The following is a 20,104-nucleotide window of genomic DNA, read 5'->3' on the forward strand; positions in this document are numbered from 1 at the left end:
GCGAGCGGGTGGCGCAGCTCAGCAGCAGCTTGATAACAAATGATCACATTTTTATTGAAACAGTTTTAAGACACGGAGTACAAATGAATACAGAGTTAAAAACGGCTGCCGGATGGAGCCTCATAGTGCAAAAAAAAAAAAAAACCCAAACGATTTTTATTACCTTTTTCCAAATTAATTAAAAAAAAAAAACAACAACATTTTAAAGGATTATTTTACCTAAAGCCAAAAGTATAAAAACACACATTTTATAAATAAAGCAGGAAGGATTTGTTTTGTTTCTAAAATGGGTGAAGGAAAAGGGCAGTGTTGGAGAACAGAGGGAAAGAGTTGCCCGCCTGGTGCCTAGGGCACACGCAAGGTGTGGGGAGTGGACATGGCTTATTCCTAAATCTGCTGCCCCACGCATCTCCCCCCCGCTGCATTTCACCCATCCAAACACGGTCCCAGCCGCCCCGTGTCATCTACACGAATGATTTGAAATATGGGATATGCTGGTCTTACCCAGAGAAGGAAGCACCTGCTCTCGCGGGCTGCTGTATGACCTATTATTTTAACAAGGTTTTTGTCATTTATCCTGGATGCTACACATCTGATGGGGTGGGGTGATGGGAGACACCATCTGCATGCATGAATTCACAAATGGTGTGTAAATACCTGTATTTGATTTTTTCTTATATATAATTATATACATATTCTTTCTTAAAAAAAAAAAAAGTGTCTACTCCCAGAAAGAAATGTCCCAATTCCTCTGAGTCACGATGAAGTCTGCAAAAGAGGGCACTGGGGAGGGGGCTGCTGTAAGGCCTGCCCCAACCATCACCTGGGAGGTTGCATGAAAAGGAGAGGACAACCTGAGAGAGGAAGAAACACAGGCTCCCATACACACAGCTCCTGGGTGCTAGGTGAGGAGGAGGAGGAAGGTGTTACCCTGCCTGCTGCAGAAAATAAAACAGTGTTTTCTGCCCTCTCAGGTTACAGCCTTTCCTACTGCACCAGTTCAGAGGGGCCAAGAATGAACCAAGGGGTCCCACAGGCAAAGTAATACTATTTACAAGATGGGGGGGGGGGCGAACCCAAAACAAACCAATAACTATTCTCATTTTGACCAGGAATGCTGGGCTGGAGGGAACAAAACGTACGTAAAGAGGACACGTAGATCCAAATTATTTTTCAGGCTTTAAGGTAAACAAATAACTCGTCTTAATACAGATACCTGGTTGTGCCTATGCTACCACCCACATAAACCAGTAAGAGGGATAGACTCAAGTTTATTACCTCCTCCCACAAGCCTCTTCACTTCCCAGGCAGTTGCCATTCAATATTTCTCTACCTGGCCCAATGGACAGCCTGTGGTGAAACATATTCACAAAGCGCAACAAAATGTAACACATTTACGCTCTCTTTGCTCTGTAAACTAGTATTTTTAGGAATATTTCCTACTGCCAGCAATAGGAAGTTAGCAGGGAAGAATCAGTTGGATCAGTCTCAAATTATAAAGAGCAACACTATCTCCTCACCCCTCTGAGCAACGAACTTGTGGCACCAGCAGCTGCTTTACTGGGCTTCCACTACTCAATTTTTAACATCCAAGCCTTCAGCAAACAGCTCACAACTTTGCCTTCTAAGAAAAAACAGTTGCTTAGAGGACAGCAAACAAAGAAACAAGAGGCCCAATAGGACATATTTAAAAACAAACCCCTTCCAATTCACTCTCCAATTACAGATCACCATCTCAGTCCTAAATCTACTTTCCTGAAGCCTTTCTGTACTATATCTTTCACAGGTATTAGCCAAATGATGTTCCTCAGGCCAAGACTACCTCTACCTCTACTCTGTTTTCCTGTGTGTCCTACATATACTATTCTAATTTATTTTAAACTACACAACCATCCTCCAGCTGATCTACTTGCTCAGCGCTTCTCTTACCGTCATTCTGATCAGATTTTTACCTCTGGTTTCCTGTATGCAGCTATGACCCCAAGCAAAAGCCATTCCAGGAAGCAAAACACACCCTGATCAGCTTAAAAATCAGATTTGCTTCACACGACTCATTTCCGAGGAGCTTTCTTTCATATCTCTTCGCCAGCTTCACTGGTTGTTGCTCTTTAATGGGATTTTCATTCTTGCCACTGGCTCTTACGTAGCATCTCTGACCCTTTTTGTCACTGCCTCAAAGTTTAAATAATAAAATGGAATAAAATTGCACAGGGAAGTAATATAAAGGACCCTCAAACCATTATCGCCAGTACCAAAAGATACCTGGGTTGAAGGGACTGCTATTTTACCTGAGTGTCTTGTGGCCCCAGTACGGCAAGAAATTTCCTGTATACTAGGACATATGTTCACAGTCTGAAAGTGGAGGAACTAATCCACCTCAAAAGCAAGCTTGACCCACACTAACTCCATCACAGACTCAACATGACCACCATCATCCACTGCACTCACGGCATCTCCAGCACACCTTGTCACTCAAGGAAACTGCCAGAAATTTTCTCTCTGGTTTTCAGCCCGCCTTCCTTTGCAAAACCTGTCTGTGCAAGAAGCTGCCCACAGGGCTGAGCACACCAGCTGATCCAGCCTAGTGCAATGCTAGGACAGGACTAGAAAATAACACTTGTAAAGTTTCAGTACAAGCCCATGGAAGGAAAGGTTAGCAAGGACACCTGAAACATGATTAGGCAGGTTTAAATTACAGGAAAAAGTAGCTGAAAAGCTCTCAAAGTGCTCCCCGTAATGCCAACTCCTGAGCACTCTGAAGTGGCGATCAGCCAGCAAACCTGTTAGGGGGAGAGCAAGGACTGCAGATTATCTAGCCCTTCCGGAGTTATCTGGAAGAAATAGGTCGTCCTACACCAGCCTGGCCAGCCCAGTAGAAAAAAGGCTGCACTGCAGATCTCCAGTCACAGAAAGACAAGAAGTCAACAGACCACATTTCTGAGTGCCACAAGGTTTCAGAGAGATGACAGCCAGGACAGTAAAATGAAAGAAAACTGCTTCTTCAAGCCTGAAACCTGTGAAACCAAGTGATGAAGTCTGGCTACCTTTGAGTGACTTCCAAGATGCTAGCAGTCTCTCTCCTACTGAAAGGTTGCTGCTTGCATTAGTTAGATAAACTGGGGTTACACCGCTCTGCCTTAAAATAAATAGAAGACAAACTGGAGATGGAGGAAGAAATAAAGCATTTTGTATATCCATCCCTGTTATGGAAAGAAGTGAGAGTAAAGGGGAAGGTGCTGAAAAAATTCATTTCAATTTTTGTTTCTTAGCTTATTATTGACCAAAAAAAAAAATAAAAATCACTGGACAGTTTTAAGCCACAACAAGCACAAGTTAGCATGGGCTTAGAGAAGCTCCACAGGGTGCACACAGAAATGCAAGAAGGGAAAACTTTCTTTTTCTCAGATGAGAAATTCATGAAAAGCAGGCTGGGGGCAGGGGAAAGGGTGGTAATCACATCCCAGAATATCTTGATTGAAGTTTTTGGGAAACCATTTTCTGTGGGTAGTTGAAATAGCTTTACAAAAGGTAAGAGAATCACAGCTTCCTTGGGATGTAAGTATTCCATTTTCCTGGACAAGGAAGAAGAAAACATTTTCCTGTCACAGTGAAACGAACAAATGACATGAATGAGCTGTTGCACTGAAGATCTCTCGAATCCAGAGTTACACTGTAAGAGATGGAAACCAGCTTTTCCATGTCACTTCTCCACAAATAAATCATCACCCAAAATTTCCCAGGCATGATAACATCAAAGTCACGGTCCAATTCCTAATCATGACAGGTAGCTGAAACAAACTTTCATATTTGTATCTAAATCCCGTTTTTAAAATGGCTGCAGAAAACCTAGTCTGAAGTATCAATATAATGTCAAATTCCAGATTAAAAATACCACTACTGAATTCATTAAATAATCTCCAAAGCATGGTCCAAGGGTTGCAGAGCCTTCCCCCCAGAGGTGAACTCAGATAAAACACAGTGTGGGGACTGTCTTGAAAGGAGGAAAAAAAGCAGACAGGGTTGTCATGACAACAGCAGGATTACACCAGGTAATAAAACTAAGGCAGGAAAAGAACAGACTAGCAAGACAAGATTTAAGCAGAAAATAGTTCATTAATTGCACAGACACTCCAGCCTGTCTCCCTGTTGGGGGTTTATAATACAGAGATTGTTTCTCGCTGGGATATGGCAAAGGGACTGACAGTTTTTGTTAAAGGACAAAGATAACAGCCACAAATGTGACATAGAGCAAGTCAGAAAAATAAATTAATAAATAAACCCATAAAAAGTCTGCTTCTTGATTCTCATGAAGCCTTGGAGAGGAAGAGATTGGCTTCACTTGGACTCCTTTGTTTTTAGTCAGCAGTTCAGAATTTCTTGGATACACTGGATTTTCTTTGTTTCTTTAGGTGCCAAACATCCTGACCTCCTGGCTATGAAGACATTTCAAGGTGAATTCTCCAAACTCCTCTTTCAAGACTTTGTCTAGAGACAGGAAGTTGAAGACCTTTGGGGAAAAAAAAAATACTAAAATTGTGGCCAGCACATCGCTAAGAATTAGAGCAAGTCAGTTGTAGGGGCCTGAGGAAATCAATTTATAAAGGTGTCCCCACCAGCCCTAGACCAGTGCAATGATAGCATCGGTCCGAAGCGCTCTCTGTGGTCCTCTTCTTGGGATTATTTCTGTGTGTTCACAAACACCTGAAAGCCACCCCTCTCAGAGTTTTTTGTCCATGCGTCGTTCCACAGCTTGTAACAATAGCTCTGAGTACTGTTCCAGCAAAGCTAGTGTCTGCTCATCTCCCAGACTCTTGGGACTTGGTAGATTGGCACCACATCCCTCATTCAGTGCGCTGCTGGTATCTTGTGGCTTCACCAGTACCTCCTTAACCTGTGGAAGCTCTTCCTCATCCTTCAGAGAATCCAATTCTTTCTTCATGGAGGAAAATGTTTCTGTCAGGAGGCCTGCTATTTTATCTTTGTCAGTAGAAGACTCCATATCATTTATCACCTGAAAAGAGAGAGGGAAAAGTAAAACAAACAAACAAAAAAAAGAATGCATTGGGGTTTTTAGGTAGAGCACCAAGTAAGAAGTAGTTTCAGCCCTTAAGGGAAGATTTGCAGACCACTCAAGTGTCCTTTTCTTCAACATTCAAGACTGCCAATTTAGCCATAGAGCAGGGTGTGCATCCAATACTGCTACTCGCACAAAATCCAGAGGCACTACTCCAATAGGATAGAGATGGGAAGCACGTTTCTGGGTAGTGTTCCCCTTCTACTGGGAGGTGCTCTGTTCCCCAGCGGCGGCACAGGGCCACAGCCGCCTCCTCTTCCTGTCTGCCAGGTGCAGCTTGTCCCAGGAACAGAGCGAGGTCAGAGAGCGAACGCAAGCACTAAGGCCAGAGCTGCAGAGGACCACATGGCAGAAGCTCACTGTGGAAGCTTCAAGCTCATTACTGGAGGCTTGACAGATCAGTGCTAATCAAAGAAACAAAGAGCTGTGAAATTGCTCTGCATGTAACTCTGGTCTGGCAGTGAGAGGGACAGGCGAGTGGTTGCACGTTCCCTTTCACAGCTGGATTCCCATGATGTCTCACATTTGCTAATCCTTTTCCCAGGCATCAAAGACAGAGAACAGATGGGGATAATAAAACTAAAAGCTCCTATAATATTTCATATCTCTCAAGCACTGTATAAATATTAACTAATTCCCTAATACCCCTTTGAAAAAGAGCGTACTGTTGTCTTCAGTTTACAGAGATGCTACACAGACTGAAAAGTTAATTTGCTCAGAGAACCATAGCAAGCCATTGGAGAATCTAAAAGTTGGAAATCAGGAGCTCCTGCATCCCTGGTTCAAGCTTAAGGTGCAGTCAAGTGGACAACCAGGCAGCTTGCGTCACTGAACACCCAGTCAAGAGAACACCTTGAGCCAGTAAGGACATACATTTGATGCTCGTGGGCTGTAAAGCCAACCTGCTGTACCAGAGCCTGTGTCCGAGGTCACTCACCACGCGGTAAAGATGAATGGCTTTGCGCATGCTGTCCTGGAGCTCGGACACCACGTGCTCACACTGCTCTATGCTGATGCACGATTCTGAAGGGGAGGAAAAAATAAAAACACAAACTAAGGCACAGACACAATCTAATATCTCACAGTTGGGTAAGAAAACATTTTTTTTAAAAAATATCTATTTGAAAGACCATGTGCACACACTTCTCATTGAGTTTTTAGGGCTGGTTTGAGCCAATCATTCAACAGGCAAGTCCTACGTTAGCTTTCCTTCATACTACCTAGAGATGCTGCTTGTTTCAAATGTCCCTGGTTTTCCAGTCTTTAGCCTCTCCAAAGTCAACGTTTTTTCTCAGATTGCACATTTTTGTTACACCAAGGATATTCACATATTACCCATGCCATTCTCAATAATTAAAGACAAGTTTGAATGAAGGCTTCTAGCGGCAAAAGGGACTGATCTGAGGAGCCTCTAATTTAGCTTCCACCTAGCCAGAAATCTACATGCTCCCCGTCATGTATCTTCTGCACAGTGTACAACGGAGCACTGAGGATGAAGGATTATAATGAATTATTACAGTGTTCTCTAGTGAGGACTGAGGTCCAGAGGAGTGTTAACAAACAAACTCGATCACAAGAGAATCACATTTCTGAGCAACCCAGGATGTGCACTGCTAATACACTGTAATTCAAAAATGAAAAACAAAAGCAAGCAACTGAAGAACACCATATTCTGCCCGGCCCCACCAGATATTCTCTCCAAAGCATCAGAGCTGAAGGCCTGCAATGTTTTAATAAACACTTTCACGAGTTAGACATAAACCATGAACAAAGTACATAGACACACACACACAATCCGCAGTTATCTTCAGTTTGCAAAGACCTGAACAAAGGCCACTTGACTTCCTTTAGTTACCTAAAAACAAACTTGGTCACATTAGCACTATTATTTCTGCACTTCTAAGAACATCATCTCTGAACAGGCTGGAGGGGACCTTACCTAATTTTATGAATACATCTAGATGATGTATAAATAAATACAGCTAGAAAAACATCTATTTATACATAAACACATCTAAAAGAACAAAGGTGCATGAACAAATCCTTCCATCTGCATTTTTCGTTCCAAAATCACCCAACCTTGTAGAGTTTGAGCACAGTGGGCTTCAGTACAGTCCAAAATTCTTTCCCTTTTTTTTTAAACCTCTTTCCCACCCCCACCCCACTTTCTCCCCTCTCTTTGTTTTAAACCCAGCTGTTTCTTCACATAATTGTTTCTGGATTTCTCCTCTGATGATCTTTTTTATGCTGGTCTCCAGCTTTGTGAGCTGCCAGTCTGGAGAAAGGTCACAAACACAACATCAGTGCTTGAGTAACAGGTGCTTTCTGCCTCTCGGGTGTGCAGAGCAGAGCTCTTCAGAAACCAGCAGAGAATATTAAACACAGCATCAGTATTAAGCACATCTACAGCGTTTTAACTATAGATGTCAAAATGCTTTAACAAAAACGATTAAGTCTCTTTATCTGCAGCTGTTACACAGGCGGGAAAATGGAAGGACAGAAAAATTAAGTGGAAACCCAAAGTCATAGAGCAAGTCAGAAGCAGAGCAGGTCTCTGTCAACCCTACAGTTCTGATCTAAACTGCTACACTACGATCCACAGAAGCCGCAGTAAATTGTTCACAGCAACAGTCAACTTGGATCTAAACAGCTTTTCTAGCATCTACCACTAAACATTTGGGAAATGTCTGCAAGAATTTGAAGGCTGACAGCTGTCTGTTAAGAAAAAAAAAACAAACAACTGGGGTTCCACTGCGCTAAATCATCCTAACTCACTAAAGGAAGCTGCTAAATATTCTGTCAGGGCACGCTATGTGTTGGGAACTGCTTTAAAAAAAATAATCATCACTGCTGCAAAAGAATTGCTCTTTCTCTGCACTATCTGTGCTAATGCTGCAAAACAAAGATTCATAGCAACTGACCAAAAACCATGTGATATGTAGCTTGATTCCCAAGTCTAGAAGAGAAAACAGCCTAAAGCGTACAGACAACTGCACTGTTACTTCTCTGCTGTAGAATGTGATTCCACAGCTCCAGGCTGCATCTGCTGTTGGAGGAAACCTCACCCCTGTGGGGGTAGGGTCTGAAAGTTTCAGATGCACTCACTGTTCTACAGAGCGGCTACCCTGTGGCATAGGAACAGCAGGTCCCTCAGGCAAAACACCACATTTCCTGTTCTACATGCATGCGTCAATATTAGGGCATTTGATCCCTCTGGAACTGCAAAATGGAAAATAAACAGTGCATCAAAACCAGATTATCCCTCTGCGATGCTTTGGTGCAGCAATATTGCGCTTAACCGTTGCAATGAATGGTGGAGCAGCCTGGTACCACAGAAGGTAATTAATCAGAGGATTACAGAGGCGGCCCTTCTCAGATATGAATAAGAATAACATAGCAAAAAGGATTAAAAACTGTGCGCTGCATAGTCCCCTGAAGGTGCAAGGTATCAGTGCAGTGGTTAACATCCAGCTTCCTACTGCACGACTCAACTCAGTATTTCAGGAAGGTGTATTTCCTTTCAGGTTGTGACACAAAAAGAAAAACCTGTGGAGGTTTTAGTCCTGCAGCAGATGCTATGGGACTAAACTGTCTTCTCTGCTGCTGGAGGTTCTCCTGCCTTGGAGGGCAGGATTTTTGCTTCAGTTTGAAGTTACCTGCTAGTTTTCATTTGATTGAAGTACCTTCAACCAGGGCTTGTAACAGATCCAAGAGCTATTTTCAGCAGGTAAAACAGCAGTTTCTCACATCGCACCTTTTTCTCTAAACTAGAGATAATTCAAAATTCAAAAATTAATCCACGTTCATTATGCTTAAACCCAAAGGCTAGGCCTGCACGTGCATTGCATGCCCAGTTTGCAGGCACGTCCTCAAAGCAGAGCGATAGCAGTACAGGGACCTTCTCACTCTCACAGGTGACTACAGCAAGGAACTAACCTTGATCAAGCCTCATCTCATGCAAGAAAACTGTATGCAAACCCTTCCAGACCCTGCACACTTGCACATTAACAAAGTAAAGCCGGAGCTGCCTGGCATAACCGTCATTATTATCTGTGCTCAGTAGGTTCAGCTAGTACGTGTTGGCCTGCACTTCATCTGCTGGTCAGACATGCTCTGAGGGGAGCATGAGGGATGTAGCCTTCACACAATCATGGGGATGCCCAGCATGTCAGCTTTTAGCATTGACCAGAAAGACGTTTTAGCTCCTACATGCAATTGTATGACTAAAAACATGAGAGTGCTGAGGTCTACAAAACATTCAGCTAAAAAGGACCTTCAGACATAAGACCCAGAGGAAATGGAAATTAAAGACTGAGAAAAAGATGTCAGGTTGAAGAAGTGTCTCACCATTGAGGGGATGGCTTATGGAACGAGACAGGTGCAGACAGGACGAGACAGGCCAGAAGCTGGACGTAAAGAAATGTGATGGGATCGTGAGGCGGTTCACAAAGACAGGAGAAAGAAGGGGGAAGATAAGAGACGGGTATCCATGCACACCTGAGACCTGTGCCGAGGCAGTTATAGATGTAGGAGACCTCAGCCTGCTGGGGTCTAGTGGGCAAAGTCCAGGTTGGTTGTCTAGCACACAGGCGATGCCGGTGATCCTCTCCCTGCACCTGGTCAGTGTACCCTCAGGAGACCTTAGATGCCGGCCCTCTGACAACTCCCTCAGTTTTGGATTAGTGACCCCTGGCTCATCCTGGCAACTTGACCTTGAGACTGGACTCTCCACTGGGCTCTCCTTAGCAAGTCCTGTTGGGATCTCTCTACCAGGAATCAGAGGCCCAGCAGTTTGATTCTCCCTCTTGGAGGTTCGGACCTCAGGAAAAGAGGGTTTCTTTTTACAGGCCCCAGCAGGCGACTGCGGAGACTGTGGCTCAAGCAGGGTTTTTGTTTTGGTAGTGGGTGAGAAGGAGGCCAGGGTAGGTCTATCAGGCAATGGCTTGGGAATGTCAAGAATCAGATGTGCTCGGTTTGTTGATGCCAACTTGATGTGGAAGGACTTGGGAGATGAGCAGTTTACAACAGGCTGAAGTGCTGGCTTCACCGGAACATTTTCTTTCACTGGTAGCTTAATCTTCTCAGCATCTGCTGTGGAACTAAACTGTGTCTTCTCTGCCACTGGAGGGCTAGTCCTCCCATCAGTCAACATTTCAGTTGAGTAGCCAAGGTACAGATTTTCCCCCACAGATATGCTCCTTGACATCTTAGCTCGGAAGCTGGTTGTGGGGTTCATGTAGGACTTTGGTTTTGCAGCCCTGACATCTTTGGCCAGCAGAGCACCAGATCCATCCATCTTCAACATACTGGTTGATAACACCCTGCAATTGTTAGGTCTGGGATCCTTCTCAACCACCATAAGAGTCTGAGGACGCTGCTTGGCAGAGGATATAACTCCAGGACCCTTATCTGTGAAAATTAAACAGACAAACATACCAAAAATAGACAAGAGCCTGCAGTGAATTCCAAAAACGGAAAGTAACGGAGCTGTTCCAGCCTTTATGCCTCAGCTCAGCCCCTGGGAGAGGTGTACAGAACCACTGCTTCAGGTTAATTATCACCAAGCCTCAACAGCTTGCTTTGTCACCCATCCCTCACCCTGCTCACACACTGCTGCTTACCTGATGAGAGACACTTGTGCTTAAGGTATATGGCCAGAAGACCTCAGACCACTGTGACCGTTAATTGAGAGGCCAGAGGAAACATGCAAAAACTTTTATATGGTGTTTTGGTCATAAAGTTTTGGGGTTTTTTTAAAACACACTGCTTATTTATTGATGGTTCATGAGTTGATTGTTTAAAAATTGAGTTCTTTCACACAGAGTGCATGGATACAGGAAGCTCCCTCTTACTGCCCCCACTCCTTTCCTCTTCCTCTCCTCCCCACCCTGGGGAGTTTCAGTCCTGGCCTGGAGCAACCACCCACAGCAAGAGATAATTTCTTTGCAAGTAGTTCATTTCACCCTTGGCATTGCTCCTCCCAGAGCTGCCAGGCAAATACCACAGACTCAGAATTAGGAGACCTACCATCTGCATTACAAATTAAAAACATTTTCCTTTGACAGGCTAAGAGTTCGAAGACATGAAAAGCCTGTAGCTCAGAATGCAGAAAGACATAAGCTTAATTTAAATCTCTACTCAAGCTCAAATCTCCTTATTTCATTCTCGGGTTTATACCATCATTCCAACCTGTGTCCTTACCCTCATGAACGAGGTCATGAACTGACTGTGCCTTTCTCATCACTGCATTCACAGGGCCTTCTGGAAAGGATGCAATAACCCGTCCAGGAGCCATACCAACTCTGCTGGCCTCCAAAGCTGATCTGCGTTTTTTCTGGACATAAACAGCCCGATTTGAATTTACACTGTCCAGGAGCTGGCTGTCCTCCAGTGCATCACCAGGATGGCTGCTGCCATTTTTCAACAGGTCTGGTGTAAACTGATTGGTCTGGGTTGGTGGCTCGATTGGCCTTGAATCCAGTATCAGATTTGATGATGAGAGTGACAGTCGTCTAGAGAACATGATAAAGAAATCCCAGTTAAAACAAGTAGATATGTCGCGCTGGACAAACAGGCACACACATTAAGCCAGTTTCTCTGGGATAAAGAGCCTTTCCCTATCTGGATTTTTTCAAGTCAAAAATGCCCTAAGCTGTTACTGCTTCATTCTGCTCATCCCTGGAAGCACTGGTAGTCAGGCATTTGACATTAGGCTCTGTGATCACAAACAGCATTTGGTCATTGTTTCCGGGGGGACACTGTAAAAGGTGAAGGCAAAAGAGAAGGAAAAATTCCAGGCAGAGGGAAGACTCGGCAAAGGCAGATCTTTTCTCTCAGCTCACCTTACTAACAATGAAATCTTTTCCATTCTAAGATACCCTAAAAGAAAGTAATTATACTTTCCTAACATTATGAAAGTATAATTACTAGGAAAGCTGGTCAGTATCTTCAAGAAGAAAGCCTCATTTCCTCTTCCCCTCTACTTTAGACATGCACAGTGGCCTTACCTCTGAAAGGAGGCAACTCTTAATCTGGCACATGCAAACACCTGAACAGGTTAAAAGCCCAGAGGTTTTCATAATCTAAAACTACCTGTCTTGTTACACCTCTAGAGCACCACTGAGTTCCTTCACTCACTATTGCAACTCTCCAGAAGCTTACATAATAGCTAACCACTGGCTTTCTTCCCAAACATACGATCCCAACATGAGTCAGACTAAGAAGAGGCGCTCCTGACAGCAGCAACAGCATCTGAATACAGCAATGACAAAAAAATTTCCCTAACATGGTGAATCTAGACACAGCTGGTGAACCACAGGAGATGTACCCAAATCTGTGCAGTCCTCTACAACGAAATTAATTTAAGCTGAGATTTCATGTTGTCATTTTAGAGGAATACAGGATTATTTGTTTTAAACATTTATGAACCCAAATCAGCAAAAGTATTTACCCCATTTTTTGTTCATTTTTTGTTCCTTTTTTTTGTTGGGAATTTTTTTTTTTTTTTAACAACAAGGGAAACAGCTTGGGGAAGCCTTTTGGGGTGCTTTAGAGTAGAGGGTTTTTTTGAAGAATAATATCCCCATGGGGCTTTGTGTGAGACACCAGAGCACCCTGTGAAGGCAGGGGACTGAGAAACAAAGCCGAATAAGAAAGGTCTGTAAAACAAAGGAAAAGTTGACAAGCCTACTTTCATTGTCCAAGCTGAATGAAATGCAAAAGAATAAACAGAGCATAAACAGTGAAGAGTAAATTAGGCGATTAGCAATTCCTCCAGCTTAATCAATCACAGCATTAATCATGAAACAATTAAGCACATCGTTGAAAGAGGAAAGAGAACAAAACAACAGTGATGCTTTAGGAAGAAATAGAGCAGATAAAGTGACACAGGGTGGCCTGTCCAAATCACAAGGGTCTGCAATGAGCCTGCCAGGGGCTATGCTAATACTTTGCTGTGCCTAGGCACACTAAGGCCAGAAGTTTGCTCAACTATTTTGATCCAGGGCCTAGCATGAGACCTACTCACACTAGTAAAAAACAGACAGAAACACTCAAAACAAGTAGAGCCATACCTGAGAGCCGGGGACTGGGAAAGAAAGCGAGAGGAAATGCTGAGGTTTTCAGTTCTTTCCAGATTCCTACATGAGCCACCTAAAAATTTTGGTTAAAGGGGAGAGAAAAAAAGAAGCAGTTCAGTTACAGAACATTCTGACATATACATTTTCTTATCACAGAGACTATCAAATGTTCCCCATATCCAAAGGGATTTTTTTGAGCTAAAACCACAGAAAATGAAAAAATTTCATTGCCTTTGCCTTTTCTATTCCACTTAGATTACTCTGCCTTAAACTGCTACTCTCCTTAAGGGGTCGCCTCCTCTTTTTTCTCTTCCCTTTGTGTCCTATCCTGTCTATAGGACTGTGAAGCACTGGCATCAAGCAGAAAACAAACCAATCAAAGGAAAGAAAAAAAAGAGACAACTCACATAGATATTGCTGCCTGAAACCATTATCAATTCTAGAAAGATACGCTTTGTTCTGGAGTTGGTCGATAAAGATGAACCAGCTCCTTTGCCACTCTGATGTCTCCTCTTATTCTCTCCCTCCACCCAGCATTTCAGCCTTTTCTTTTGTGACATTCGTTATGCCTTAATATACCACTAGAGGCCACTACATGTCACCTCTGGGGGGAGGCGGTGAACAGACAAGTTAGCACCTTCATACACAACAGGAAAAACTACTCCAGGAACAAAAGAATGTCTGTCTCTTCAGGATTCCAGGGACAATACTTAGCCCAAACTGACACAGACCCCAATCTCATCCTCACAAAATTACACACACACTGATGTGAGTTAACAGATGTTGCTCTTCTTTAGGCCTCTCTACATTGGTTCCCCATTTTTACTGCCTCGTACACACACACCCACGAAAGCCTAGCCGAACTTGTAGCCTGGTTTGATTTATACAAGGGACAAATCTGGAGCGACCTCACCAAATCCCCCCACCAAGCAGAGAGCTGTACCTTTTCCATCAGTGCTGCCCAGGGTCCCAAAATGCTGCTTGAGGAACCTTTCCTGATCGGGTGTCTGGGGGATTTCTCCCTCTGGCATGCTAGTACTCACATCCTCCTCTCCTTCCTCTCCCTCCAGGTCTGAGATGCCATCCACACTTAGGGGCTCAGTGCTTTCAGAATCTGGGAAAAGGCAAAAACCCCAATGCTGTAACAGTAACATTAGTCAGGTTAAAAAAAGATATTCAGTGAAGATCCTAAACTGAACCTGGAATGTTAAAGCAGAAAATTGGTCCACAGTAAGTGTAATTCTCTAATCTACCATATCCCACAAACAGCATAGCCTATGGGATAATCAGTACTAAATCTGTCTCCCTACCTAGCAGGGACAAGAAATCCAGAGGCACACAGGGACAGAGCACTTTAACCAACTCCTGCTTCTACAGTGGCTTCAGTGAAGTGCCTGTTCAAGTGGGCCTGAATCTTTAGAGGAGTACTAGCAAGACTAATAGGAGCGTGACCTCAGCTCAGCTCATGAAGAGGATCAGGCATTAGAGATCAGGATAGCAACTGATAAGCATGGCACGGAACAACCCTAGCAAGTTTCCACAGTGCTCCACATCACATATAAATATACTTGTAATGTCTTTGCATCTTACCTTCATTTGGATGGTCTGGGCTGGACAGACGACTGCTGCTGTAATCTACAGAGCAGGCACTGTCAGGACTGTGTTTGTCTGGGCATCCATTACTGTGATAACCTCTACTTAGCTTCCCGTGGGGCAATGCTTTTACCTGGTACTCACTACAAGAGAGATAGGAAAGATACAGCACTAGAAGAGATATTTGGTTTACATGTAAAGAAGCACATTCTAACTTTAATAAGACCTTACCTGTGTTAGTAACACCTTTGATTACAAAAGTAAGGCTTTAAAGAGAAAAAGAAGTTGATTTCTCTCATCATTACACAGTATATTTTTTGCATTTCATTAAGCTTGGACAGTGAAGTCTCAAGGGGACTGTCTGACTTTCTGGGTGTTGGCCGTTTCCCATGATTACCAGGCACCAGCACAGCACTGCCCTGGCTTGATCTTCAGCACAGGTGAGGAACAGATGTAGAGGTTTACATAATGAAAAGGGACTAAAACCAGGCCTATACCTGCATGACAAACTCCAGTCTGCCATAGATTTGAGCTCTAATATAGTATTTTTACCATGCTTATGACCTGCTTCTTTGGGCAACTTCTGTGTTGCAAAATAGAGAAAATTCTGGGTTTGAGCAAGACTAATTTCCTGAAGAACATCGTACAAAAACACAATATTGTAGGACAGGGTTCCTGATTTCTGTTGTGATTTCATGAGTCTGATTTTCTCAAATGACACCAGCAGTGTTCTTTTGGCTGATGCCTGAGGACTTCAGTTTTCCACTTTATGAAATACTTTGGTTTCAGATGTACTCCAACACAAGGTAGGATGCAGAAGTCACTCAACAGAACTGAATGGCAATTACCCCTGGCAGCTTGCAAACTCTGCATTCTTTGAGATGTGTCCAGTCTGTATCCAACACGACCAGAGGGCCTCCCTTTCTTACATGATGGAGCAGCACATGTGTCTGCTCTGTCCAAATGTTATCATAACAAAATAAAAAATGTAAATAAAGAGAAACTGAGAGAAACCTAGCAACTTCAACTGCAAAATCTTGGCATGCACTTCTGCATAAAAGCCTGTCTAAAGCTATTAGCCCACTTTTTGTAACAGAGCAGGAGGCAACAGAGGAAATAAAACAGCTATTAGCATCAGGTTAAGAGGGGAAGGGAAGAATAAAATTCAGGGAAGGAAAATAAATGGAGCACAGAATGAAACGGAAAATTAAACGAGGTAAAACTAAACCAGAAGAAACAGCACAGGAATAAAAAAGGTCTTCACTGTCTCCAGCATCCTTTTCAATGCCCTCTATCTCATGCAAACCATTCTATTTCCCACCACAGGGTCATCACATGCTGCATTTGTTAAATTCTTGCCCAATTAGGTTTGAAATTGTCATAATAGTGTCCTATCATTTCTCCTGGGCAGACATTTCACTGCCACACATACGTCACTATTGGGTGGTTTTCCAGCTTCCAAGTTTTCCCTTGCTTATTTCAATCCAGATAAGGGAGAAAGCAAAAAGGCTGCTCCCAAGTTGTTTATTCAACAAAAAAAACCTGGAGGAGGCTGCTAATGAGCAGTTTCCTCCAATGAGAGATTATTTTAATGATGCCTTCTTAGTTTCAGATTCCTTTAGCATCAGGCTGGCATAAAACTCTCAGCAAAACATGCCTGGCATCAATCAGGCAGTAAGTCAACTCATCCAAGTTACCATGCAAGCTACAAGCAAACAAACAGAAACATCTAAGCCGTGCACAGCAGAGAGCTTATTTTGAACCTGCTAGGGTCTGTGGGGTGGATTTCATTTTGCTCAGGGTAGATTACACACTCCTCACTCTCAGAAGGTTCCAGTTCCTGAGAGAAAATCCCCTCTTCACAAGGCACGAGCTGGATCACTTGGGGTCGCACACAAGACCGGTTATCTTGGGGGGGTATTGAGCTGCCAACCTGTTTTTTTAAAAATAAATAAAAAATAAAATTAAAAAAAGAGAGAGAAAGCTAGATATTACCAGTGTTTTTCCTTAAGTCAGCAAGTGCTGTGCAGAGCTAGAAAGTACGCATTAGAGCACAGAATATGACCAGAAATCTGAGATCAGAAAGCACAGCACTCCTATGTCTTTCCTTTTACCTACTAAACTTGACAAGACTACTGCCATAGTTTCCTATCTTGTTACCTGCTTGCAATCCCCTAAAGTTCTCTGGGAAAGTACTGGACTCCGCCATCCCCCTTTGACCACACATCAGGAGTGTAAGCCATGTTGCAGCAGGTTCTTTCATTACTTTTTATAGACTGATCGGACATCATTCAGAGAAGTCTCTGGGCCACATCTGAAAAAACACTGATTTACGGCATGCAGCGAGCCCAATCCTTTCCTCAGTCACGCAGTTATAAAGGCAGGAAAAATTCTAATGAAGTTAGACAGCAGGACAGACTGCTACTGGAAAAAGGTCATTAGCCTTCTGAGGTACGAGCATGCATTACATACTGTGACCGTTCAATACTGAGATTCTGGATATGTTTTAGAGAGAATTTAATAATCTAGCACAGCTCACAACTAAGGGCATCATATGAGCCACATTTCAGTGGCTACTGGAGTTGAGAAACTGCACCCCAGCAGAGTAAGCTAACAGGTAATCAAGTACACATCTGTAATTCCAAGCTCAGCTTCTCAGATTTTTTTTTTGCCAAAAATAATCAAAGAGCTAAAAAGAAAACATGAGGCCTTCCTCTGGCATTGGAAAGAAACCTTGATCCCATATAGGCTCTGCTACGAGACGGCAGAAAAGCCAGTCACATTACAGGAGTACTAACTTCAAAAGCGTTATCTGAACAGGCTTCTCAGAAGACATTTAGAGTCACCTCTAGAGATATAAAGAATGGCATCAGGTAGTAATAAATATAGGTAATAATAAAGAGGCAGGACTGATGCACTCAGAGTAGGTTCACCTCCTTAGAGTAGTACTGCCCTTACTTTGCTGATGTGCACAGGAATCTCTGCCTGTTCTTCTCTGTCATCCCCATTGCTGTTCTGAGACAGCGAGTCTCGACTTGGAGAACGGGAAACAGAGAAAGACTCCAACTGACGCAAGTCAAGCATGGACTTCACAGTCATCTCTATGTTGCTGGTTGGCTGGGACCAGCGCCCACGTTGCCGGGGCATCTTGCTCATTGGTGCCTCTGTGTGCTGGATTGCTGCTATCTCTTTGGCCTGAAGGAAATTGAAAGAAAGACAGTCTTAGGGACTGAGTTCTGCTGATAGAAAAATAGGAGAGAAAACAAAAGACCCACAGAAAAACACAATTTTATCCTTCTCCATAAAAGCCCCAAAGCTGTCGGTGAGACAGCTTAAAATTCCTCCCTTAATCATAAAGACATCTTGTAAAGGTGATAACTTCTGTTGCTGCATCTTGCATAACTGAACATTTATAGGCCTCACTTGGATCCAAGTATATCATCAGCTTCAGCACTATGTGACATTCAGGCTAGAAATGAAGGGGACAAAAGCATAACACCTGATGGAAAGATACTGATGTAAAAATCCCAAGTGAAGCCATCTCTTAACTAGGCTATATTTTGCCATTCCCAAGTCATTCTTCAGAGGAGCTTCTCAACAGTTTCCCACCACAGCTGCACCTTTCCCACCAGTGAGAATGAAGTTTTTAATCCCCATGGGAATTTCTTTTCCAGTTTCCCTATGACAAGGAATACAATTTGAAGGTTTAGCAACTCACCCTCATTTCCCAATGGGAAAGGCTCCTTGAGAGAGTAAGGTCTGGATCTGGAAAGGGAAACATATATATACCCAGTTGACATCCTTGGCCAGCAGTCCAGCTTTTTAAAGACCTCTTACCTCATCTTTCCTCAAAGGGAGCATTGCTACACCTCTTCAAATAGCAGATCACTGACAACATATGCTTTCCCATAGCCTACCAAATCATTGTATCAAAATTTTAATGGGGAGGAACTGTTCTATGTAAGATTTTCACTGACTCGGCAGACCCATTGCAAAACACTTGCCACAGTGCAGTGACCCACCCAAGGCTTGGGAAAAAAACCCGCTCCAAGACACTGTAGCATCTGTGGTAAAAATACCTCAAATTAGTAATGGGTTTTATCAGACATCTCTAGAATCCTCTGTGATATCTCTTTTGGCTTCTGTCGACTTCTAACAGCTTGTAGATCCAAGCCCAGAACACTAATTCAAAATTTGTTTGGCCAGTTGGAACTAGCAAGAAATTTGGCAATTTAACAACTGAATTTCCAATCAGAGAACTCTGAAATGTACCCCTTTTCAGATGAAGGAACGGGGCAACTCCACATTATTCACTGGTGTTGATCCATCTGTTTCTGTCTTGGTCTTTCTCTTTCTGCAAATATCTTGTTATCCCTAAGCCAGCATCGCTCATCTTCTCCCCACTTTACATTCATGCATTTTGGCCATCCCTGCCCATGCCCCTCTCCCATTTATACCTGAGTCTCTCTCAGTGTTGCAGTTGGACTGAATGTGGAAAGACTGCAGCCCACGTAACTCATCTTCATCATTCCCCTCGTCTTCACCATCCTTGTCGCTGTCTGATGAGAGCGCAGGCACAGAGGACAGGGCAGAGATGGACTGGTGCCTGGAAGGCAGGAATTGGAAAGAGTATTATGGTCTATCTCAAGAATTGCCCACCATTTCAATCCCTACACCAGACAGTTTTCCACCTTATCTCCATCCACACAAGCAGGCTGCCTTGACTCTTTCAAACAACCCTCATTCTAGCAAAACCCATCTCGGAAAGACAGAGCAGGTTAAACCCTGTTCAAAGGTGCGTACACCCTGCCATAGCAATTGTCTCATATGTGTGGACGGATGACAGAAATCAGAATGAAAGTAAACGAGTCTGAGAAGGTCGAGTGGAATGAAACTTGGTCTTCCATTTCAGGCCCTGCAAATTCATAAGGTCAAGATGGTAGAGCATATTTGAAAGGCAAATATTTTCCACTCTTATGCGTTTCCTCTGTGGAACTGCTTTACACATCAAAAGCATCATAGAGATACTACCTGTTTGACAGCAATTGGGTATACGGCAAATTATCACGTAAGAGACAGGCTGATATCAAGGATTGCACCACACAGAACCTGCAGGCACAGCCCACTCACCGTAGAAGTGCTGTGCTGCCTTTTTTTAGCCTTCAGACACAAGGAACAAAGTAGAACGTATTTTAGGCAGATCTTTAATCAAAGTGTTCTCACACAGACCTTGGAGGCACTCCCAGCATAGAATTCCCCAATACCAATCAAGGACACTTACCAACACCAAACTTTATCTTCTCTCTTTCTTCTCCTCTTCCCCTTCCTCCCCTCACCCCTTCAGTCAACAGAACCACAT

At 43.4% G+C, this 20,104-nt stretch overlaps 1 protein-coding gene across 4 annotated transcripts in view; it reads right to left on the reverse strand.

The window, feature by feature from the left end:
• Nucleotides 1–29: 29 nt before the first annotated feature.
• MAPKBP1 (mitogen-activated protein kinase binding protein 1) overlaps nucleotides 30–20,104 on the reverse strand; it is a 101,052-nt gene continuing 80,977 nt past the window's right edge. For 2 of the 4 annotated variants that reach the window (XM_064462473.1, XM_064462474.1), the window contains exons 21-31: nucleotides 19,203–19,351; nucleotides 18,464–18,510; nucleotides 17,704–17,940; nucleotides 16,509–16,678; nucleotides 14,743–14,888; nucleotides 14,096–14,266; nucleotides 13,147–13,225; nucleotides 11,276–11,586; nucleotides 9,572–10,483; nucleotides 6,012–6,097; nucleotides 30–5,011 (exon numbers count right to left, since the gene is read on the reverse strand). In XM_064462473.1, coding sequence (XP_064318543.1) covers nucleotides 4,718–5,011; nucleotides 6,012–6,097; nucleotides 9,572–10,483; nucleotides 11,276–11,586; nucleotides 13,147–13,225; nucleotides 14,096–14,266; nucleotides 14,743–14,888; nucleotides 16,509–16,678; nucleotides 17,704–17,940; nucleotides 18,464–18,510; nucleotides 19,203–19,351 — 2,602 coding nt within the window. In that variant the 3' untranslated portion in view covers nucleotides 30–4,717. The remainder of the gene's footprint in view (nucleotides 5,012–6,011; nucleotides 6,098–9,571; nucleotides 10,484–11,275; nucleotides 11,587–13,146; nucleotides 13,226–14,095; nucleotides 14,267–14,742; nucleotides 14,889–16,508; nucleotides 16,679–17,703; nucleotides 17,941–18,463; nucleotides 18,511–19,202; nucleotides 19,352–20,104) is intronic. The other 2 variants (XM_064462475.1, XM_064462476.1) reach the window with 2 other exon arrangements.

Source organism: Phalacrocorax carbo, chromosome 10, assembly GCF_963921805.1.
Source record: "Phalacrocorax carbo chromosome 10, bPhaCar2.1, whole genome shotgun sequence".
Taxonomy (NCBI): domain Eukaryota; kingdom Metazoa; phylum Chordata; class Aves; order Suliformes; family Phalacrocoracidae; genus Phalacrocorax; species Phalacrocorax carbo.